Consider the following 25,162-nt stretch of genomic DNA (forward strand, 5'->3'; position numbering starts at 1 on the left):
TGAGCCAAGCCAAGCTCGAGCTCGCTCGTTTACAAACCGTGCCGAGCCAAGCTGGCTCGTTTACAACCGAGCCGAGCCGAGCCAAGCTGGCTCGTTTACAACCGAGCCAATTTTGAGCGGAGCTCTTTTTGAAACTTTTTTCGAGCGCGTTTCGAGCGAGCTGCGAGCCACGAGTTTTTTGAACACCCCTAATTTCAGCAACAGTTAGGGCTTAACTATTATAATCGTCCTTGTCTGAATGCTAGCTTCCAAATTGGTACTATTAGGGCTTCGACGGGGTTCGATTAGGGTTGTGGATGTGGGAGACGGAGAGACATGGAAATGGTGGTGGCGTGTTCAGATTTGCTAGTTTGAGACGAGGGGAGAGAGATAGAGTTGCGACAGTATGGAGTGGATCAGGGTGGTGGTGGGTTATGGAGTGAGTAGTTGTGTTCAGATCTAATGTGTTGAGATCTATTGGTGGTATGGAATGGGTGGGGCTAACGGTGGTCATGGCTGGTGGTGTCTGAGGAGTGACCGAGCGTGTTCAGGTTAGTGGGGTGGGAATTGGGTAGGGGTGGTAGTTGATGGTGGTGATGGCTGGTAGTGGGTGATGGAGAAAAAATGATGGCTGGCGGTGGGTTATGAAGAAGAGAGAGATAGAGAGAGAGAGCATATGCAGAGAGAGGGGGAGAAGAGAGCGAAAAGAGATTGTGTGCGTGTTTTTTATATAAATATAATATAGTTATATGTAGAATTACCAATATATCTTTACTTTTATATGTAAAATTACCAATATACCCTTCAATGTAACAGACATCTCTAATGGAGTTAGGGTTATGGAGTAAATTAGAGAAAAAGACGTAACATCAGGAAGTAAAATGGCTATTTTTAAAAGCATTATGGCAAAACCGTTAAAACGACCAAAGCATAGGGAACAAAAAGGAAGTTAACTCATTTTTTTATTTTAAAGGTAAAAAAGAAAATTAAAAAAAATATGTGTGTATATACAAATGTGTGTATGTGTATATATCATATTTATATTTATTTATTTTTTGTTTTTTAGAGATAAAAATAAAATAATAAATGGTTAAATTACCAAAATCTTCCCTGTGGTTTTGGAATTGCTAAAATCGCCTATGACTTAACAATACATTTTAACTGGGTTAGTGATTTGGATGAAATGACAACAAAAGTGAAACATGAGGGACCCAAATACAAAAAGTTTAATTTTTAGAGTGAAGTGACGAAAGTGACCTAAACGCAAGAACCGTTGTGAATACTCTAAGATTCTTAAAGTTATTTAATCATTGCCTATTACACACCAAACACATAGTGAATGCTCTAAGCATCTTAAAGTTATGTTACCATTGCCTAATACACACCAAACATACAAATTTGTTTTTCTATTTTATCTTGTTTTTCGTGAGAAATTGATTTCTAAGTATTCAATTTACTCCTTATCTGGATCAGATTATCCTACATATACAAAAGGAAAAGGAAGGAAGCTGTGGGAATAGTCATAGACTCATACGGGAATAGTGTTAGGCAGCTGTCTAATACTTCTCCATTGATCAAAACTATTTACGATTTTATACTTAGTTTAAAATTACGATTTTGCTCTGATTTCAAAATAAAATTTGATTTTGCCCGCAACTTAAAATTACGGTTTTGCTCTTATTTCAAAATAAAATTATGCTTTTGCCCCCAGCTAAAAATTACGATTTTGCCTCCATTTGAAAATTACACTTTTGCCCCAGTTCTGACCCCAACTATAAATTACGGTTTTGACCTCAGTTAAAATTACAATTTTGCCCCAGTTCAAAATATAATTATGCTTTTGCCCTCATCTCAAAATTATGATTTTGCCCTCTACTCAAAATTACGATTTTGCTCTCAGTTCAAAAATATGATTTTGCCACCAGTTCAAAATTTACGATTTTACCCTGAGTTCAAAATTACGTTTTTGCCCCTAGTTCAAAATAAAATTATGCTTTTGCCCGCATCTCAAAATTGCGATTTTTCCCTTGATTCAAAATTATGAATTTGCCCCCAGTTCAAAATAAAATTATGGTTTTGCCCTTAACTTAAAATTTCGAATTTGTCCTCAATTTAAATTTTTGATTTTGCCCCCCCATTTCAAAAATTACGATGTTGCCCCCAGTTAAAAATTGTAATGTTGCCATTGTTTTAGTTTTTTTTTTTTTTTTTTTTTTTTTTTTTTTTTTTTGCAAAACTATAGTAGTGTTTTATGTTACTTGGTTGTCTCGATGTAACTTTTTGTGTCAAACAGCTGTCTAGCACTCTGACAAATTATTATTTTGCTCCCAGCTCAAAATTACAGTCTTGCCATCATTTTAGTCTTTTTTTTAGCAAAACTATGGTAGTGTTTTGGTTTAATTGGTTGACTCAATGTATTTTTTTTAAAGATCGTGTTATAAGTAGTATGCACAAGTAACCAAAATACATGTGTACATGTTATGAAACTAAGAAATATTAGCGTGGGCGGCCCTGGAGGTGGGCGGGGAGGACCACCGGCTAGGGCCCAATATGTTAAAGGGCACGTTATTTTATGAAAAAAACCTGATATGTATCTGTAAAATATATTTTAATAGGGTATACCCATACAAACACCAACACAGGCCCTCTTACAAAACTATTCTTATGGTTTAGATTAGTTATTAGCCAATTGACATTAGGTTTAGATCTTTAGTGAGCCTAATACCCAATTTTGTTAAGGCCTATGGACACGTTTTTTCGAGCTCGAAAAAGATACATGAATTCTCAGGGCCGGCCCTGAATATTCGGTTTAGCGCCCCACAACGCAGGCGGAGCATAACACTAGTTATACATGTATTTAAATACATCGTTATTTACATTATATTTTTTGAGTAAATTGCCAAAATGGTCTCTGAGGTTTGGTCACTGTTGCCACTTTAGTCCAAAACCTAAACCTTTTGAATCTGGGCCCCTGTGGTTTCAATTTGGTTGCCATTTTTATCCAAAATCAAAATCTGGTCAGATTTTTCAGTTAACATCCATTTTTTTGTCTTTTTCCTCCATTTTAATGAAAGGAAAAATGGCCTTTTAACTTTTTTTTATAACAAATTAAAAAGTCTGACTATTTTGCTCTTCATTGAAAGGGAGGAAAAAAACAAAAGAAATTGGATGTTAACTGAAAGATCTGATCAAATTTTACTATTGAATGAAAATGACATCAAAACTGAAACTAGATATATTTAGATTCAAAAAAATTTAGTTTTGAAGCAAGATGAATTGTTAGGGACCATCATTGTGAGAGTTTAATTTTTTCCTCAAGTCAAAACATAGCAACGTCTCCCTGATGTATTAATTATTAAACAATATAAAAATTATTATATTATATAGCTTTTCATATAATCTCCAAATAATAATCGTGTGTGATATTCGATCGCCACTATCATTTGTTATCATCTCTCACTAAAATTATTACTATTATTATTGTCTTCTCATATGCAGATGTCGGAATTCCCTGTTACTCCGCCATTCTCTCCGGCGCCGGCGTAGCCGCTCCTTGGTTTTTCCGATCATAACAAGGTAATCTCCGCCCCTTTTTTTCTCTTTAGCTTAATTTGTGGGGTTTTTTTTTTTGTTTCTTCTCAAGAACAAATGTATTGTTAATTGAAAATTGAGTAAAATACTCCCACTTGTACTGATTTTCTATTTTCTGTTTGAAATCCACGTGAGATGATCAACTTTTTCAGAATTTTATTTTTGTAATTTCTATGGGGATGTGTTCTGCACCTGTGGGTCAAGTTAAAGATATGCAACTGGATTTTAATATTCCTTGGTTTGGTTGATAATAATTCATATCGGTAGTTCAGTGCTAAGTTTCACTTTTAATTAATTCCACTCACACTCGATTTACATTTAATTCCCACTCAGTGGGACAAATTTTGCTCATAATCATCATCCCACTGTCGTGGAAATCTACTATGGTTATACAAGTGGGATTGCCCTTGGCAACAGAAGTGAAAGCATCGTGATGAAACACCAGTTAACACGCTAACCAGTTGGGTCGTCTCGTGTGTGGGGTTCAATCTCTTTCTCCACTCGCCGATTATTGGCTTCCTGCAAAACAGAACACCGGTGAGTCGCCACAAGGAGGAGAATAGGGGGTTCTCCCTGTGACCACCTTTCGGCGTGAGAATAAGTACTGTTCTGAGGAGAAAATAGTGTGTGTTGTAGGTGAAATGTAGAGAGAGCTGAATGTTAAACCTAAAGAAGTGTCCTATTTATAGCCGAAGGATGAAGGAGGGAGGAGAGGCCTTGCCAGCTGCTACCGGGCGCCAGCTGTCCGACCAAGAGGAATATCCTCCTGGTCTCCTCTGTTTCACTCAGAGTAGTGGGTGACGTGGCACACCGTTATTTGTCCAGGTAGGAGAATTGTATCAGCAGCTGTCGGCCTGTCCTAGGATTGTGTTGCAGGTCCAGGTGGCGTCCTACCATAGGTGACACGTATTGTCCTTTTTGTCTGGAGGAGCATCTTCGGTGTCACCTGCGATTTCTTCCAGAAGCTTCTAGAAGCTTCTGGATGTAGTTTGCTGATGTAGGCGCCATGTTGGATAAAAAGTGGTGTGGTCCCTGCCATGTGTGTATGAACTTGGGACCATACCTCTTCACATGGAGTGTTGCTTTGGAACAAACAAACAAACATGCCCGGTAACTAGCGACTCATACTTTGGAATTTGGATTATTAACATCCAATTTGCTTGTATAAAGTTATATTTGTGGGTATCGTTTACAGCTGGATTTCTGCTTTTAAAACTGCTAGCCGCTAGTATTATTAGCATAGTACATATTGCTATGGAATTTAAAGTTAGTTTCTGTTCTTGGAAATAATCTCGCTTTCCAGTTAGGCTATAAATAAATGTTGATTCCTGAACACTCAAAAAGTTCAATTTTTTATAATCTTGACAAAACTATCAGTAATCAAACAAAAGAATCTATGTGGATTGTTGGAATTCCATGTCAGACTATTATATTCTCTGCTTTTTTGTTTCAAATGTACACATTCATTGCTTGTAAAGCTTAAATATACCATTAAAAGCCATAGCTTTTTGTATAGATCAGCTTCAAAAGTTCACCTTTTTGTAATGTGTAGAAGCAGGATTGTTGAAGATAGAGTCGGTTAACATGGGTCGATTTGCATCGATGTTTAATGGGCTAGCGAAGTCGTTTTCGCCTGCAAAGAGATCGAAGAGTTCTGCGGGGGATAGTGGGAAAGAGACGGCAGAAGCCATGGCAAAAGATGCAAAGAAGAATGATATGATGCTAAGGTCTTCAGGCACTATTAATGTCAACAATGTCGTCTCGGTTTGTTCAAAACGGGGCGAAAAGGGGGTGAATCAAGATTGTTGCATTGTGTGGGAGGTATGCATGAAGAGATTACAAAATTCCCATTTATAAAGTTTGAAATAAAAATGTAATCTTTTTTGGTTTGTTCAAAAAAGGGGTAAATCAGGATTGTTGCACTGTGTGGGAGGTATAACTACAAAATTCTAATTTATAAAGTTAACAAGAAAGAAACTGTTTTTTTTTTTTTTTTTTATATCATTGTGATATTTCTGTATCAAAAGTGTATTTTTTTTTTATTTGGATGGCAGGAATTTGGATGCCAAAAGGACATGATGTTCTGTGGGATTTTCGACGGTCATGGTCCATGGGGACATTATGTTGCAAAGCGCGTATGCGACTCGATGCCCTCATCTTTGCTATGCAATTGGCAAGAGATGTTACTTGAAGCTTCACTTGACCCGAAAAAGGTTGATAGATTCCATCTATGGAAGAACTCTGTCATAAAGACTTGTGCTGCTGTTGATCAGGATCTCCAACATTCACGCAAATTTGATTCCTTTCATAGTGGAACCACTGCCTTGACGGTCATCAGACAGGGTGAACTTTTAGTGATAGCAAATGTTGGAGATTCACGGGCGATACTAGCTACGACTAGTGAAGATGGGTGCTTGGTACCTGTCCAACTTACAGTTGATTTTAAGCCCAATCTACCTAGTAAGTATCTTTTCTATTATTTTACTTTTTGGCTCATATATGAATGTATAGAGGGGCGTTAATTTCAGAACCAAGAATATGTTGAGAATTGTGAAACGCCTTTAACCATTGTACCATTCATTATATACATTGACTAAAATCCATGTATATTTCTACATGTTGAAGATTTATTTTTAAAAAATATGGTATTTACAGTCTTTGGTCTAAATGCATATGTGGCACATGTATATTCCTATGTGCACAATTTTTTTATAATTTTTTAGAAGAAAAAAAATTAGGAGAGAGACAAATAAACCACTTTTGTTTTAGTTTTATCTTTTTCATTAAAGCGTCGTGTACACGTGCTTATGCGGTTGTCAATATTAAATTGGTAAACATGTCCTCGTATATGTATGTGTCATGGAAGATGCTGATTCATCTACATACAGATGAGGCGAAACGCATAGTTGAGTGTAAAGGGCGAGTTTTCTGCATGGAGGATGAGCCAGGTGTGCACCGCATGTGGCTGCCGCACGAGGACTCACCTGGTCTAGCTATGTCGAGAGCCTTTGGTGATTATTGTGTTAAAGATTTTGGACTTATATCTGTGCCTGAAGTAACCCAAAGAGTTATCACCTGCAAAGACCAGTTTCTGGTGCTAGCTTCTGATGGGGTATGTATGTTTAAGAACTTGCTCCAGTTACTATATCGCACAACTGTCATTGTTTTCGCCTTGCGCCACTCACAGCTCGGAGGCAAGCTTTTTAAAACTAGGTGACAAGACGTAAATAATTGTATTTTGTGTGTGTTCATTTGTGTAGGTGTGGGATGTTATTTCTAACGAAGATGCGGTGGAGATTGTGTCGTCAACGGTTGACAAGTCAAAGTCTGCAAAACGACTGGTGGAGTGTGCAGCACATGCCTGGAAACGCAAGAGGAAAGGAATAGCGACCGACGATATCTCTGCTGTCTGTCTCTTCTTTCATAGTGGTTCCCCCTCATCGTGCAAGGTCACCTTGTAGCTACATCTAAATAGAACATAAGTGAATATGCAACGTCTTTCAATGCATTTGATCCAAATTATGCTGTCTCTTGTGTTTGTGCTTCTTTGCATCTTGTGGGTGGTTATATTGTGTTGAACATGTATATGGTCCATGGTGGATTCACGGCTCAAAGAACAACCCGAGACCATGATTAGCCGGTTGGGAAGACCAGAACGCTACCTATAAAAACCACCCATTCTGGGGTCATGCGTGGTCAGAACTTGATTATTTGGATCAAATGAATATATGCGTTAGTATTAGGAGTTCATCGTACATTTTACATAATTTTATGGTCACGGTAGGTATTTCTACTTTAAGTTTGTTTTTAGAGTGTAGAGAACTAGAAATCGTAGTTAAGAGGGTGTTTGGGATTACGTTTTTAGAGGGTGTTTTTAGAGGGATTACGTTTAAGTTCGTATAGTGTAGTATAAGTCTCGTATAGGTCCCTTATAGGTCTTGTATAAGCCTAGCATACTACATCTATAGTTCTATACGAGACTTATATGGGACCTATACTATACGGTACACCACCTATACGGGACCTATACTACACTATACGATACCATATTACACTTATAGGCTTCTACGAGGTCAATACGTGACCTATACTACACCTATACGATACGATATTTATCGTATAAAAATGATTAGTGTTGTATAAGAAAAGTTTGTAAGAAATACTTACTTTTTTATTTATTTATAATAGAAAACAATTTTTTTATATAAAACTTTGCTAAAACAATTAATATTGTATAGATGTTTCTTAAAAAAAACACACTTATATACGCCGCATATAGGCCTATACGCGACGACGTATAGGAGCAGCCAGACAAGAACTGATATCAGTCAGACACTGATTTTTATGCAACCCTATACGCTGCGTTTAGACCTATACGCAGCGTATATAAACCCTAAAGTGTGCAAATAGACACCTTGAATATGCCAATAGTTTGAGCCTGTTATTAACGTTATGCATGTGACTTTAATCATGTGTGGTTAATTAAAAAAAATTGTTTTGGTCAAAAATCAAGCAATGATAATGCAACCAAACTCTCTGTTACGGGGATGATGCTTGAATTAATGAGCAAAAATAAGGATCACTCTGAAATGTAATGAACAAATGAGACAGAGATTTATACGAGGAAAAAGCCCTTGATCAATGAATGATCTCCGGCATAAAAAACCTCGGGTGATGGAAACTACCGATCACCAACTCAAATTAAACAAGAAATGTATTACAACTTTGGATGATAGCGAGCTAGTTACAAGGATCACTATAGTGTAGCGTGTATAAAAGTGTGTAATCGCCAAGTGAATGGTTACGAGCTGGTGAGAGCAGTTACTAGTGTGTGTTTAGCCAAAATTAGCCAAGTGTTTCTATCTTAGCTCGCTATCCCATTTAAAAATAGAAAATATCTAAGCTAACAAACATTCCGCAAATGGTGTAAGTCCTCCACGATCTCCATAACGTCTATTTCAGCCATGCACGTGCGGAATAAACATGGAATATGCTCCAGGAATATCGCCAAGACCAAGTCCAAGCTCGTACTCCTGCAAAACAACATCATATTCAAAGTAGACAATTGTTAGAATAAGGATCCTTACTATGATCCATGATCCTGGTCCTGCAACACTTCTGAGGATCACTAGCTGAAACAGAAGCAAGGATCACTAAACCCAACAGTAACTGAGGATCACTGATCATTGGTAAATCCACCCCTAACAATTGCCCCCAAAATATAAGTAGTAATATTGTAAATAACGAGTTATATTTTCTCGTCCTTATCTGCAACGAATTATCCCGGAAACTAACCGTTACAAGCAGACTAGCCGTTAAGATCCTGACGTCATTGAGGTGACTATCCTGCAAAATCATCATTATAAATTGAAGTTAGAGATAAGGGCTATAGAGCATTTAAATCCGAGCGTTTCTTCTTTAAATCTTCATTCGAAGACTTCAAGCAGGTGCTTCTCTTTCTTTTCTCTCTTCATCTTCTTACTCTGTTTCTCCTTCTTCACCATCATCACAATAAAAATGATGCTCCGATCCTCACCGGCTAAGGATCACAAGAAGGACAGCCCCCTGAAAAGCCAAGGAATCATAAAAGATTCCGCAAAAGAACGCTGCTGCTTCTCCGACCCGCAGATTGACAGAATTCGCCATTGCTTCCCGGCAAATACCGTTTTCAAATCGTTTGATCCCACCGTTCTAAGCGATTATGCTTCTGAAACCTGGATAGCTTTTCCAGTCACTCCATTCACCATAGGATACACCTACCCTTTTCCAGATTTCACCCAATCCTTCTTTTCTCTAACTGGCATCTCTTTCATCCAAGCGATGCCTATGGTCTGGAGGGTTTTGATTACCCTTGAAAGGATCATAGAGCAACAGGGTATCGATCTGGGAATGTCGGAGCTTTCCGAGATGTATGACCTTGTTAGCCACGGGTCCCACCGGTATCTACTCAAGCATAAGCCTGGTGAAGAACATCCCATCTTCAAAGCCACTAAAAACGACACCAACTGGAAACGGCGATTCTTCTTCATCAGAAGGGATTCCATCCCTGATGGAAAGGGTCTGCCTAGAAAGTGGACCACTCATGGTAGGATAGAGGATCCTTAGAAGAATCACCAGATGAGTTTACTTCTGACCAGGATCACTAACATGTTTTCACTCTTTTGTGCAGCTATTTCTGTCTCACATCTCTTTAAATCACCTGCAACAAGAGAAAGGCTTCTTGCTTCCGAAGACTTGACCCTGCGCTAAGATCATTCAAAGCAAACACCCAGGATTCTCAAGAGGTATTCTCAGGTTCTGTTACCATGTCAAGTAAGTATCCGTGTCTATTTGTGATTAAATGGTTAAATAAAAATAAAATAAGGATACTTATCTGTTTTGAATGTGTAGGTGCCGGAAAATCTTCAAAATCTGCCTCCAAATTCAGTGTCACTGACCTTGACACTGTGCGATCCTCCAAGAAGAAGTCTACTGCCAGCCCAACTGTCTCGATCCCCAAGGCACCCACTAAAGGCAGGGGTGGCAAGAAAAGGAAGACCTCTGAAGCTGAGAATCTACAAGGCTTGCCTCTGCTCCGTCACCAGTTCCTTGAGTACTTCAACGAGGTAAGGATCACTGACTTAGCTTAAGTATCCTGCTCACTTGAGGATCACGTGATCCTGATCTTTGCACTATCTTCTTTGCAGAAATTTACTGAGATTGAAGACTACGCTGGAAACGTCGAAGAAACTGAGCAAAAGTACTCTGACCTCCAACAAGTTGCAGTGCTCAAGGAAAGGAATAGCGACCGACGATATCTCTGCTGTCTGTCTCTTCTTTCATAGTGGTTCCCCCTCATCGTGCAAGGTCACCTTGTAGCTACATCTAAATAGAACATAAGTGAATATGCAACGTCTTTCAATGCATTTGATCCAAATTATGCTGTCTCTTGTGTTTGTGCTTCTTTGCATCTTGTGGGTGGTTATATTGTGTTGAACATGTATATGGTCCATGGTGGATTCACGGCTCAAAGAACAACCCGAGACCATGATTAGCCGGTTGGGAAGACCAGAACGCTACCTATAAAAACCACCCATTCTGGGGTCATGCGTGGTCAGAACTTGATTATTTGGATCAAATGAATATATGCGTTAGTATTAGGAGTTCATCGTACATTTTACATAATTTTATGGTCACGGTAGGTATTTCTACTTTAAGTTTGTTTTTAGAGTGTAGAGAACTAGAAATCGTAGTTAAGAGGGTGTTTGGGATTACGTTTTTAGAGGGTGTTTTTAGAGGGATTACGTTTAAGTTCGTATAGTGTAGTATAAGTCTCGTATAGGTCCCTTATAGGTCTTGTATAAGCCTAGCATACTACATCTATAGTTCTATACGAGACTTATATGGGACCTATACTATACGGTACACCACCTATACGGGACCTATACTACACTATACGATACCATATTACACTTATAGGCTTCTACGAGGTCAATACGTGACCTATACTACACCTATACGATACGATATTTATCGTATAAAAATGATTAGTGTTGTATAAGAAAAGTTTGTAAGAAATACTTACTTTTTTATTTATTTATAATAGAAAACAATTTTTTTATATAAAACTTTGCTAAAACAATTAATATTGTATAGATGTTTCTTAAAAAAAACACACTTATATACGCCGCATATAGGCCTATACGCGACGACGTATAGGAGCAGCCAGACAAGAACTGATATCAGTCAGACACTGATTTTTATGCAACCCTATACGCTGCGTATAGACCTATACGCAGCGTATATAAACCCTAAAGTGTGCAAATAGACACCTTGAATATGCCAATAGTTTGAGCCTGTTATTAACGTTATGCATGTGACTTTAATCATGTGTGGTTAATTAAAAAAAATTGTTTTGGTCAAAAATCAAGCAATGATAATGCAACCAAACTCTCTGTTACGGGGATGATGCTTGAATTAATGAGCAAAAATAAGGATCACTCTGAAATGTAATGAACAAATGAGACAGAGATTTATACGAGGAAAAAGCCCTTGATCAATGAATGATCTCCGGCATAAAAAACCTCGGGTGATGGAAACTACCGATCACCAACTCAAATTAAACAAGAAATGTATTACAACTTTGGATGATAGCGAGCTAGTTACAAGGATCACTATAGTGTAGCGTGTATAAAAGTGTGTAATCGCCAAGTGAATGGTTACGAGCTGGTGAGAGCAGTTACTAGTGTGTGTTTAGCCAAAATTAGCCAAGTGTTTCTATCTTAGCTCGCTATCCCATTTAAAAATAGAAAATATCTAAGCTAACAAACATTCCGCAAATGGTGTAAGTCCTCCACGATCTCCATAACGTCTATTTCAGCCATGCACGTGCGGAATAAACATGGAATATGCTCCAGGAATATCGCCAAGACCAAGTCCAAGCTCGTACTCCTGCAAAACAACATCATATTCAAAGTAGACAATTGTTAGAATAAGGATCCTTACTATGATCCATGATCCTGGTCCTGCAACACTTCTGAGGATCACTAGCTGAAACAGAAGCAAGGATCACTAAACCCAACAGTAACTGAGGATCACTGATCATTGGTAAATCCACCCCTAACAATTGCCCCCAAAATATAAGTAGTAATATTGTAAATAACGAGTTATATTTTCTCGTCCTTATCTGCAACGAATTATCCCGGAAACTAACCGTTACAAGCAGACTAGCCGTTAAGATCCTGACGTCATTGAGGTGACTATCCTGCAAAATCATCATTATAAATTGAAGTTAGAGATAAGGGCTATAGAGCATTTAAATCCGAGCGTTTCTTCTTTAAATCTTCATTCGAAGACTTCAAGCAGGTGCTTCTCTTTCTTTTCTCTCTTCATCTTCTTACTCTGTTTCTCCTTCTTCACCATCATCACAATAAAAATGATGCTCCGATCCTCACCGGCTAAGGATCACAAGAAGGACAGCCCCCTGAAAAGCCAAGGAATCATAAAAGATTCCGCAAAAGAACGCTGCTGCTTCTCCGACCCGCAGATTGACAGAATTCGCCATTGCTTCCCGGCAAATACCGTTTTCAAATCGTTTGATCCCACCGTTCTAAGCGATTATGCTTCTGAAACCTGGATAGCTTTTCCAGTCACTCCATTCACCATAGGATACACCTACCCTTTTCCAGATTTCACCCAATCCTTCTTTTCTCTAACTGGCATCTCTTTCATCCAAGCGATGCCTATGGTCTGGAGGGTTTTGATTACCCTTGAAAGGATCATAGAGCAACAGGGTATCGATCTGGGAATGTCGGAGCTTTCCGAGATGTATGACCTTGTTAGCCACGGGTCCCACCGGTATCTACTCAAGCATAAGCCTGGTGAAGAACATCCCATCTTCAAAGCCACTAAAAACGACACCAACTGGAAACGGCGATTCTTCTTCATCAGAAGGGATTCCATCCCTGATGGAAAGGGTCTGCCTAGAAAGTGGACCACTCATGGTAGGATAGAGGATCCTTAGAAGAATCACCAGATGAGTTTACTTCTGACCAGGATCACTAACATGTTTTCACTCTTTTGTGCAGCTATTTCTGTCTCACATCTCTTTAAATCACCTGCAACAAGAGAAAGGCTTCTTGCTTCCGAAGACTTGACCCTGCGATAAGATCATTCAAAGCAAACACCCAGGATTCTCAAGAGGTATTCTCAGGTTCTGTTACCATGTCAAGTAAGTATCCGTGTCTATATGTGATTAAATGGTTAAATAAAAATAAAATAAGGATACTTATCTGTTTTGAATGTGTAGGTGCCGGAAAATCTTCAAAATCTGCCTCCAAATTCAGTGTCACTGACCTTGACACTGTGCGATCCTCCAAGAAGAAGTCTACTGCCAGCCCAACTGTCTCGATCCCCAAGGCACCCACTAAAGGCAGGGGTGGCAAGAAAAGGAAGACCTCTGAAGCTGAGAATCTACAAGGCTTGCCTCTGCTCCGTCACCAGTTCCTTGAGTACTTCAACGAGGTAAGGACCACTGACTTAGCTTAAGTATCCTGCTCACTTGAGGATCACGTGATCCTGATCTTTGCACTATCTTCTTTGCAGAAATTTACTGAGATTGAAGACTACGCTGGAAACGTCGAAGAAACTGAGCAAAAGTACTCTGACCTCCAACAAGTTGCAGTGCTCAAGGATCACAAGATTGCTGCTCTCGAGAAAGACCTCCAAGATGCCAAGACCCAGACGGCTAAAGTTCTGATCAATGCTGACTATGAGAAACATGAGCTCATGGAAGGTGCTAAGGTCTCTGCTGCCATTGCTATGTACAAGACCAAACTGCAGATGGCCCTGGAAGCTCAGGATCCTGAGTTTGATAGAAGCAACTGGGACGTTGACGGCTGGAAGGCTAGGCTAACTGAGCTGGATGACGAAGAGGAGGCTGAGGAGATTCTAACAATCGAGACTGGAGGCAGTGGCAAGGATCAAGGTGGAGAGGCAAGTGGAGCTGGAGATCGTGATGCAGCGAAGGTGTAGGCTGCAGCAATGGGCAATGATGGACACTTCTAGACATAGCAGGAACCCATTTTTTAAGTTTGGTAGTGGTTTTTTGGTTATGGTGTTTTGATTTCAGACAATGATGGCCTAGTGGTTTTTTGGTTATGGTGTTTTGATTTCAGACAATGATGGCCTGTAATAACTTTAGACAATAGCTATTAGGGTTGAGGATCATGGATCCTTTGAACAATAGGCAGGATAATGGGTGGTGGATGGATCCTCTGTTTGGGGGATGAAGCCACTCGTTATCCTTCCATCTTTTAATTCCTGCACTGCAAAGACCCGTAAACAATGGACACCCTTTGCCAACCCATGTGGACGGGCCACGTTTTGCTGGTAGAAACGTGGGTTGGCAATTTTGACAACCTTAAGGGGTTAAACATTTTGTGAATAAAATAACTTTTAACTTTTTGGCTATTTCCCGTGTTGTTATCCTTGTATATCCTTTAATTTTCAATTGTTTTGATATACACGTGTTTGAATAAGAAAAGTTAAACAAATTAAGTTTAAGAATTTTAGGAATTCAGGATCAAATATCCTATAGTCGAAAAGTTCCGGAAAGTAGTATATTTTAAGGATCATAAGTTCAGTTGTCAAAGTATAAGTGTTATTCAAATGAATAAAGGATAAAATCAAAATAGTTAAGGATCATACATGAGAATCCAAGTTAGGATCCTAACCTTTAACACTATAATCAGGATATCCATAAGACAAACCTTAGTAGAAGGTAAGGATTAAGGATCCTTAGTTGTTTAACTTTGAAAACCTGAAATAGAATATAACTTGGGACTAAGCCAACATATAAGATAAGTTAGTAACTGGGGACAAGCCCAACTATTCTGGGGACAAGCCCAATATACTGGGGACAAGCCCAAAGGATAACTGGGGACAAGCCCAAAGGATCGTGTGTAAACTGGAGTATGGCCCTTACTGGCGACTATCCAAACTTAGTGACATGAAAATGCCAAAACCTTAGCTAACGTGAAAACGTTAGAAACCTTAGGAACGGATGTATGGTACGTCTACCATTATACGTAGGATCCCGGATACAGCCAGTACAATGAAATTGTCAGCCCCTAAAGCGAGTACTGGTCCCATTGCCATGAACTGTACCAGGATCATCGTGCGCTACTGGCGATACTGGGGTCAAGCCCAAATAACTGGGGTCAAGCCCAAATAACTGGGGTCAAGCCCAAATAACTGGATACTTCTGTGGATAATCAATCCTTTGTTAAGGATATCTGAATCTTCAAAACTCAGAATCAAGTGAAAGGAGGATAAAGGATGCAGGATCCTTATCCTTATATAAGGGAATAAAAGAATGAAATAGTTTGAGATTAGAATGTTACCAAAATGAGGATCACCTCTTCTTGTAAGGATCCCTCAAGGATACTTGCCATGTGAGGATCATCTGTTCTGCAAGGATCCCTGTCACATGAAGTATTTCTTCAGATGGACATCATTCCAGGCTCTTGGTAGCAAATCACCTTCCATTGTTAGCAATCGATATGCCCCCTTTCCTGCCTCAGCTTCAATCAAGTAAGGGTCTTCCCACTTTGGAGCCAACTTTCCATCAGCAGAATTAGTGATATTCTGAAATGCTTTCCTTAGTACCATATCACCAACTTGGAATTTCCTGATCCTGACATTTTTGTTGTAAGCTCCAGCCATCCTTTGTTGATAACCGGCCATCCTTATCCTTGCCAAATCCCTGATTTCTTCTATAGTATCCAAGTCTTGAGCCAAGTTTTCAGCATTTTCTTCAGGATCACGAATGCTTGTTCTTGTAGTTGGAACCACCATCTCTGTAGGGATCACTGATTCTGCTCCAAATACCAAAGAAAAAGGAGTTTGGCCAGTAGCATTCTTGGGAGTTGTTCTATCAGCCCAAAGCACATAGGGTAGTTCTTCTGCCCACTTCCCTTTCTTGGATCCAAGCTTCTTTTTCAAGTTGTTGATGATGATCTTGTTAGATGATTCTGCCTGGCCATTAGCTTGTGGGTGGACTGGTGTTGATGTTATCATCTTAATCCCCCAGCTGTCACAAAAGTTAGTAGTTCTATTCCCAATAAATTGGGATCCATTATCACATACAATTTCAGAAGGAATACCAAATCTAGTAATAATGTTTCTTTTAATGAAGGATATAACTTCCTTTTCTCTGACTTGAGCAAAGGCTTCAGCCTCTATCCACTTGGAGAAGTAATCAGTCATAGCAAGCATGAATACTTTTCCACCAGGTGCCTTAGGAAGCTTACCAACTATATCCATTCCCCATCTCATAAAAGGCCAAGAAGAGGATATAGGATGCAAAAGCTCTGCTGGTTGATGATGGATATTACTATCTCTTTGACAAGAATCACACTTCTTGGCATACTCCACAACATCCCTCTTCATAGTTGGCCAATAGTACCCTGTCCTCAGGATCCTTGAGAATAATGCCCTACCCCCAGTGTGATTTCCGCAATCTCCTTCGTGAAAATCCTTTAAGACCTCTTGGATTTCAGGATCCTCGATACATCTTAGATATGGTCCTGTAAGAGATCGTTTATACAACATATTATTCAATATTGTAAATTGAGATACGTTAATTTGAAAGCCCTAGGGTTTTCTCCTGTAGGAATCTCTCCATGTTGTATGTATCTCATGATTGGAAGGATCCATGATCTTGAATGAGATTGAGTATCATCAGTAGGGGTGATTGCAGAATCCTCTCCTATCTCCATAGCCACATGATCCTCGATAGCAGGGGTCAGGATATGGATAATAGGAATACTTATATCCTCCGGGATCTTCAAAGATGATCCTAGATTAGCCAATGCATCAGCTTCTGCATTTTCTTCCCTTGGTACCTGTGTCAAACTAAAGGAAGCAAAAGAGAGTGCTAATTCTTTGACTATCTCCAAATATTTGGTTAGCTTTTCACCTTTAACAGCATAGGATCCATTAAAGTGATTAGTGATTAATAATGAATCTACATGTACCTCAAGATACCTGATCCTCATATGCTTAGCAATTTGCAAGCCAGCTATCAAGGCTTCATACTCAGCCTCATTGTTAGTAGTTTGGAACTCACAAACTATAGAGTGGGGTATTATGTCCCCCTGTGGCGATTTTAGTAGTATTCAAAGCCCTGTTCCTTTGACATTAGAGGACCCATCAGTGTAGAGTATCCAAGGATCCTTAGTTTCCTCTAACTGTTGGACTTCTAGTTCAGCTTCCCTTTGCAAGTCACTACTGAAATCTGCCACAAAGTCAGCTAAGGCTTGGGATTTAATGGCTGTTCTAGGCTCATATCTTATATCATAAGCACTGAGCTTCACTGCCCACTTAGCCATCCTTCCTAACATTTCAGGTTTCCTGAGAACATTCTTAATTGGAAAATTAGTCTTAACAATAATGGCATGAGTTTCAAAATAATGTCTTAATTTAGTGGATTAAAGCAAGAATAAGTTTTTCCAAATGTGAATACCTGGACTCAGCATCAAGCAAACTCTTACTTACATAGTAAACAGGATGTTGTGTACCTTCGTGATCCTTAACAAGGACGACACTTACTGCTTTTGAGGATACCGCGAGATATAAGGATAACACATCTCCTTTTTCTGGTTTCATCAAGGCAGGAGCCGAGGACAGGTAATCCTTAAGAGCTTTGAAAGCATTTTCATCCTTTTCAGTCCAATCAAACTTCTTGTTCTTCCTCAAAATATCGTAGAACTCTTTGCATTTCTCTGAGGATTTGGATATGAATCTGTTTAAAGCTGCAATCCTACCGGTTAACCTTTGAACATCCTTAGCATTCGCAGGGGACTTGATGTTCACTATAGCTTTAATTTGCTCTGGACTGGCTTCAATGCCCCTCTTTGTCACCATGTATCCTAGGAATTTACCTGCTTTAACACCAAAGTGACACTTGGAAGGATTAAGTTTCATATTATATTTGTCAAGGATATTGAATGCTTCCTCTAAGTCTCTAAGGTGATCCTCAGCTCTTTTAGATTTAACCACAATGTCGTCTATATAAACTTCCAAAGTGTGTCCAATCTGGACTGGCTTCAATGCCCCTCCACTTTCCATTTTTCTTTTGAACAACAACCACATTGGCTAACCATCTTGGATACTTAACCTCCCTTATCATACCTGTTAGGGCAGGATTTTAATGACCTATGATCCTTACATGATATCCTAACAAGTGATCCTTGTTTCTTTGGCAGATAGTGATCCTCAGAAGAGCTTCAGGATCAGGATCATGGATCATCCTAAGGATCCTCATACTAACGATTGTTCTCTTTATATTTAATGTTGTTTTGCAGGAATTACGAGTTGGACCTGGTCTTGGCAACGTTATTAAGGAATCTTTCACGCTAATTTCGCACATGCATAACCAGAAATAGACGTTGTGGAGAATATGGAAACTTAGCACAAATTACGGGCGTTTAGTTAGGCTAAATTTACTTCTGTTTCTAAAGGGGTAACGAGCTAGTAGTTAGGTGACTTACTTAAATTCAACCACACACACTTATATAAAGGGCACTCTCAAGCATTCGGAGGACAAAACACATTTCTTACACACTCTAGCGTACTACACCATAGTGATCCTTGTACCTAGCTCGTTACCATCCAAAGTTGTAAACATTGTTTATTATATTAAAGTTTGGTGATCGGTAGTTTCCATCACCCGAGGTTTTTTATGCCGGAGATCATTCATTGATCAAGGGCTTTTTCCTCGTATAAATCCTTGTGTCACTTGTGCGATTTACATTTAAGTGATCCTTTACTTTATCCATCACTACAAGCATCATTCCCCGTTAACAGAGAGTTTGGTTGCATTATCCTTGTGTGATTTTTAACCAAAACAGTTTGGCGCCCACCGTGGGGCAATTGGTGCTTCATTCATAAGAAAATTTTTCTGTTGGTGATCATTCCGGAGCGTTGCATGGCTTCATCGTTGAAGAATACCTCCACAGCGATGTCTGCAGTCAATTCATCTCAGGGCATTCCACCTTTGCCTCCACCAACTGCTGGATCTCAGAAAAATGCTGAGAAGAGACCAACTCCCATTTTCTCTAAACCTTCATCTTCTCCTGCTCCAACTTCTTCTGCTCCCAGTACTAGTGATATGTTTACTTTGATTTTGCAGATGAGGGATCGTATGCAGCGGCAGGATGAAACTAATGACAGGATCCTCAAGGAAATCGGAGATCTCAAGAGACAAAAGAGAACGGCAGAGGATCATTCCCCACTGGTGCCCAAATCTCTGAATTTTGATACTCCAATGATTACTTCTCAGCCATCAGAGGTCCCAGACATTCAACATGTGGGTGGATCAAGAGGAGTGCACTTCGGCTCAGCAGTAGTGACTCAGGCATCAGGTTCATATTTCCAGCCAGCAGGATCCTATCCTCAGCATATGGGATCCTTCGTGAACTCAGGAGCCTACTTAGGAGCACAACAATTTCAAGGATCCTCCTTCGTTCCAGGATCATCCCAGGTTCAAGGATCCTCCTTCGTTCCAGGATCATCCCAGGTTCAAGGATCTTCCTTCGTTCTAGGATCATCCCAGGTTCAAGGATCCTCCTTTGTTCCAGGATCATCCCAGGTTCAAGGATCCTCTTTCGTTCCAGGATCATCCCAGTTTCAAGGGTCCATCCAGATGCCAGGATCCTTGAAGAGTTTGTAATCAGGAAGTTCAGATGTTCATCAAGGAGATTTTATTCCAATGCAGACCATTGCTTCCACTGGTCCCTCCATCATCCCAGAATCCCAGCAATATGGATTCACATCCAATGTTCCTAACTTGAACCCGATGGGAGGTAACACTTTTAATAATTCTCTTACCACTAACCATGGATTCATGCAGGATACAGGTATCAACCATGCTATGGCCAGAGAACTGCAGAAACTGAAGGATATGATATCAAGTGTTCCAGGGGTAGTCAAACCTATCCCGGAGATTGCAGATGGAAGCCATAAGGTATCTCGTTTTGCACCACCAATTTGTGATACTGAGATACCCAAAAGATTCCATATTCCAACTATGAAGCTGTATGATGGTACAACGGATCCTGAGGAACACATAGCACAATACAGGGAGAGGATGGAGATCAATCCGATTCCAGAAAGGTTAAAGGAAGCATGCCTATGCAAGGGATTTGGATCCACTCTTACTGGATCAGCTCTTAAATGGCTGCTAAGTCTTCCCCCTTACTCTATTACTTCGTTTGCTAATTTAGTTAACTTATTCAATAATCAATTTTCTTGTAGAAGAAAATTTGAACGATTGACTAGTGATTTATATAGGATAACTCAGGGTCATAATGAATCATTAAGGGATTATATAACCAAATTTAGTAAAGAATCATTGGACATTCCCAACTTGGATGTGGCCACAGCTGTCGAGGCCTTCAAAATGGGGTTGCTTAGGGATTCATTGTTCTATGATGATCTTGTTATGACACCATGCAGGAACCTAGACGAAGTAAGGACTCGGGCACTCAGGTTCATCCGGCTAGAGGATGACAAGAGGATCCAGGAGAGACAAGTAGGATCCTCAAAACAAGAAAAGCAAGGATCCTCTTTCAAAAACAACAAATTTAAATCCTACAACAGAACTGACAACCAGAACGTGCATGCTGTTGACCAAGAAAAGGATGATGAGGATTAGCCTCCGATTTCTGAATACTGTTTTTCTGTTGATAACCATGAACTAATCCTTGCAATGCAGAATCTAGGAGAAAAAGCCAGATGGCCCAGAAAAAATGACAAACCAGCCGCAACTAAAGACAAATCAAAGTGGTGTGCACACCACGAGGATTTTGGGCATTTAACAGAAGAATGCATCGCATTAAGAAAGGAAATTGGATATCTGCTGAGCAAGGGGCATTTAAAAGAGTTGTTGGGAAGAAAAAAGCAAAGGACTCAGGATCCTGAAAGGATCCCTGAAAAAGCTCCAGCCCCTCCGGCAAATGCACAAGTGATCAACTTTATTTCTGGAGGTTCAGACATCTGTGGTACATCCTTCTCAGCAGCTAAAAGGCATGCAAAGGAAGCTAAAATGGATAACGGAGAAAGACCTATTCGAACATCAAGTGTCTCGAAAGGAAAAATCATAACCTTTGATGAGGATGATAGAGTTGACATCCAGGATCCTCATCATGTTAGTCTAGTTATTACTCTCTTTATTTCTAACCATTTTGTCCGCAGGATCCTTATTGACGGAGGAAGTTCGGTAAACATTATCCAGCTTGATGTTCTAAAGAAAATGGGTATTTCTGAATCAGACAACACACCAAGATCCTCCATGCTTGTGGGATTTAGTGGCGAAACTAAGAAAACCATGGGGGACATCAAGCTCCCAGTTTATGTGGAAGGATTACATAAATTCCAAAAATTTTGTGTTATTGACTGTTTATCTTGTTGTAATGTTATCCTTGACAGGCCCTGGATACACGATATGAAAGCAGTCCCATCCACCTACCATCAGTGTGTGAAGCTCCTTAGCCCTTGGGGAATAATCAAGATCGATAGTGATCAGCAGGAGGCTAAGGATTGTTATACCTCATCAATGAAACCAGCCTCGAAATCAAGGGAGCAATAGCAATTAAAGTATCCTCCAAGGGATGTCTTGGAGGCAAGAGAGCAGGATGTGGACGAAATCCTCTTAGATCCTGATGATCCTGAATCCAAAATCTATATCGGATCAGGGATCCTTGAACAAATGAAAGAAGACATTGTATCCTTCCTCAAAAGAAGAAAATCTACCTTTGCATGGAAACATGAGGATATGACAGGTATATCTAAGGATATTATCACTCATAAACTTGGCATTGACAGGTCAGTTAAACCAATCCATCAAAAAAGGAGGAAGTTTGCACCAGAAAGAAATGCCATTATCCAGGAAGAGGTAGAAAGATTACCACGAGCAGGTATGATTAGAGAAGTAAAGTATCCAAAATGGCTGGCCAATGTGGTTGTTGTTCAAAAGAAAAATGGAAAGTGGAGGGTATGTGTCGATTTCACTGATTTAAATAAGGCATGTCCCAAGGATCCTTTCCCATTACCCCACATTGACTCCATGGTGGATGCAACGGCGGGTCATGAACTGTTAACCTTTATGGATGCATCATCTGGATTCCAACAAATTCAGATGGAACCATCTGACCAAGAGGATACGGCTTTTATGACCCCAACCGGTTTATATTGTTATATTGCTATGCCGTTTGGATTAAGGAATGCAGGTGCAACATATCAAAGGCTGGTGAACATGATGTTCAAAGATCAGATTGGACAAACTATGGAAGTATACATAGACGATATGGTAGTGAAATCCATAAAAGCTGAGGATCACCTAAGAGACTTGGAGGAAGCATTTGATATCCTTGACAGATATAACATGAAGCTTAATCCTTCAAAATGTCACTTTGGTGTAAAGGCAGGTAAATTCTTAGGATATATGGTAACCTAGAGGGGCATTGAAGCAAGTCCGGAACAAATCAAAGCATTGGTGAATATCAAATCTCCTGCCAACGCTAAAGATGTGCAAAGGCTAACAGGCAGGATAGCAGCTTTAAACAGATTTATATCTAAATCCTCGGAAAAGTGTAAAGAATTCTATGATATCCTAAGAAAAAACAAGAAATTCGAATGGACTGAGAAGCATGAGAGTGCTTTATAAGCCCTCAAAGAATACCTGTCCTCAGCTCCAGCGTTGATGAAACCAGAAAAAGGAGATATGTTATCCTTATTGTTAGGGCAAGATTTTTATGACCTGTGATCCTTACATGATATCCTAACAAGTGATCCTCGTTTTCTTGGCAGATAGTGATCCTCAGAAGAACTCCAGGATCAGGATCACGGATCATACTAAGGATCCTCATACTAACGATTGTTCTTTTTGAATTTAATGATGTTTTGCAGGAATTACACGTTGGACCTGGTCTTAGCAACATTAACAAGGAATCTGTCACACTAATTTCGCACTAGCACAATCAAAGATGGACGTTATGGAGAATATGGAAACCTAGCACAATTTATGGGCAATTAGTTAGGCTAAATTTACTTCTATTTCTAAAGGGGTAACGAGCTAGTAGTTAGGTGATTTACCTAAAATACAACCACACACGCTTATATAAATGGCACTCTACAGCATTCGGAGAACACAACACACTTCTCACACGCTTTAGCATACGATACCATAGTGATCCTTGTACCTAGCTCGTTACCATCCGAAGTTGTAACCATTGTTTGTTATATTAAAGTTTGGTGATCGGTAGTTTCCATCACCTGAGGTTTTTTATGCCGGAGATCATTCATTGATCAAGCGCTTTTTCCTCGTATAAATCCTTGTGTCACTTGTGCATTTTACATTTGAGTGATCCTTCACTTTGTTCATCATACCAAGCATCATTCCCCGTTTACATAAAGTTTGGTTGCATTATCTTTAAGTGATTTTTTGACCAAAACAGTTTGGCGCCCACCGTGGGGCAATTGGTGCTTCATTCATAAGAAAGTTTTTCTGTTGGTGATCATTCCGGAAGTGTTGCATGGCTTCATCGTTGAAGAATACTTCCGCAGCGATGTCTGCAGTCAATTCATCTAACGGCATTCCACCTTTGCCTCCACCACCAGCTGGATCTCAGAAAAATGCTGAGAAGAGACCAACTCCTATCTCCTCTAAACCATCATCTTCTGCTCTAACTTCTTCTATTCCCAGTACTAGTGATATATTTACTTTGATTTTGCAGATGAGGGATCGTATGCAGCAGCATGATGAAACTAATGACAGGATCCTCAAGGAAATCGGAGATCTCAAAAGGCAAAAGAAAACGGCAGAGGATCATTCCCCACTAATGCCCAAATCTTTGAATTTTGATACTCCGATGATTACTTCTCAGCCATCAGAGGTCCCAGACGTTCAACACATGTGTGGATTAAGAGGAGTGCATTTCGGCCCAGCAGTAGTGACTCAGGCATCAGGATCATATTTCCAACCGGCAGGATCCTATACTCAGCATATGGGATCCTTCATGAACTCAGGATCCTCCTTCGTTCCAGGATTACCCCAGGTTCAAGGATCCTCCTTCGTTCCAGGATTATCCCAGGTTCAAGGATCCTCCTTAGTTCTAGGATCATCCCATATTCAGGGATCCCTTCAGATACCAGGATCCTTGAAGAATTTGCAAACAGGAAGTCCAGATGTCCATCAAGGAGATTTTATTCCGATGCAGACCATTGCTTCCACTGGTCCATCCATCATCCCAGAATCCCAGCAATATGGATTCACATCCAATGTTCCTAACTTGAACCCGATGGGAGGTAACACTTTTAATAATTCTCTTACCACTAACCATGGATTCATGCAGGATACAGGTATCAATCATGCTATGGCCAGAGAACTACAAAAACTGAAGGATATGATATCAAGTGTTCCAGGGGTAGTCAAACCTATCCCAGAGATTGCAGATGGAAGCCATAAGGTATCTCGTTTTGCACCACCAATTTGTGATGCTGAGATACCCAAAAGATTCCGTATCCCTACTATGAAGCTGTATGATGGTACAACGGATCCTGAGGAACACATAGCACAATACAGGGAGAGGATGGAGATCAATCCTATTCCAGAAAGGTTAAAGGAAGCATGCCTGTGCAAGGGATTTGGATCCACTCTTACTGGATCAGCTCTTAAATGGCTACTAAGTCTTCCCCCTTACTCTATTACTTCGTTTGCTAATTTAGTTAACTTATTCAATAATCAATTTTCTTGTAGCAGAAAATTTGAACGATTGACTAGTGATTTATATAGGATAACACAGGGTCATAATGAATCATTAAGGGATTATATAACCAAGTTTAGTAAAGAATCCTTGGACATTCCTAACTTGGATGTGGCCACAGCTGTTGAGGCCTTCAAGATGGGATTGCTTAAGGATTCATTGTTCTATGATGATCTTGTTATGACACCGTGCAGGAACCTAGACGAAGTAAGAACTCGGGCACTCAGGTTCATCCGGCTAGAGGATGACAAGAGGATCCAGGAGAGACAAGTAGGATCCTCAAAACA

General features: G+C 39.8%; 1 protein-coding gene across 1 annotated transcript; it reads left to right on the forward strand.

Moving 5' to 3' along the window:
* Positions 1 to 3,377: 3,377 nt before the first annotated feature.
* LOC110941182 (probable protein phosphatase 2C 73) lies at positions 3,378 to 10,501 on the forward strand. The gene is made up of 6 exons (XM_035987848.1): positions 3,378 to 3,555; positions 5,123 to 5,391; positions 5,625 to 6,030; positions 6,459 to 6,682; positions 6,831 to 6,999; positions 10,397 to 10,501. Exons 2-6 carry the CDS (start codon positions 5,155 to 5,157, stop codon positions 10,426 to 10,428), a joined length of 1,068 nt encoding a protein of 355 aa, XP_035843741.1. The 5' UTR covers positions 3,378 to 3,555; positions 5,123 to 5,154; the 3' UTR covers positions 10,429 to 10,501.
* Positions 10,502 to 25,162: the final 14,661 nt, after the last annotated feature.

This window comes from Helianthus annuus, chromosome 3 (assembly GCF_002127325.2).
Source record: "Helianthus annuus cultivar XRQ/B chromosome 3, HanXRQr2.0-SUNRISE, whole genome shotgun sequence".
Taxonomy (NCBI): domain Eukaryota; kingdom Viridiplantae; phylum Streptophyta; class Magnoliopsida; order Asterales; family Asteraceae; genus Helianthus; species Helianthus annuus.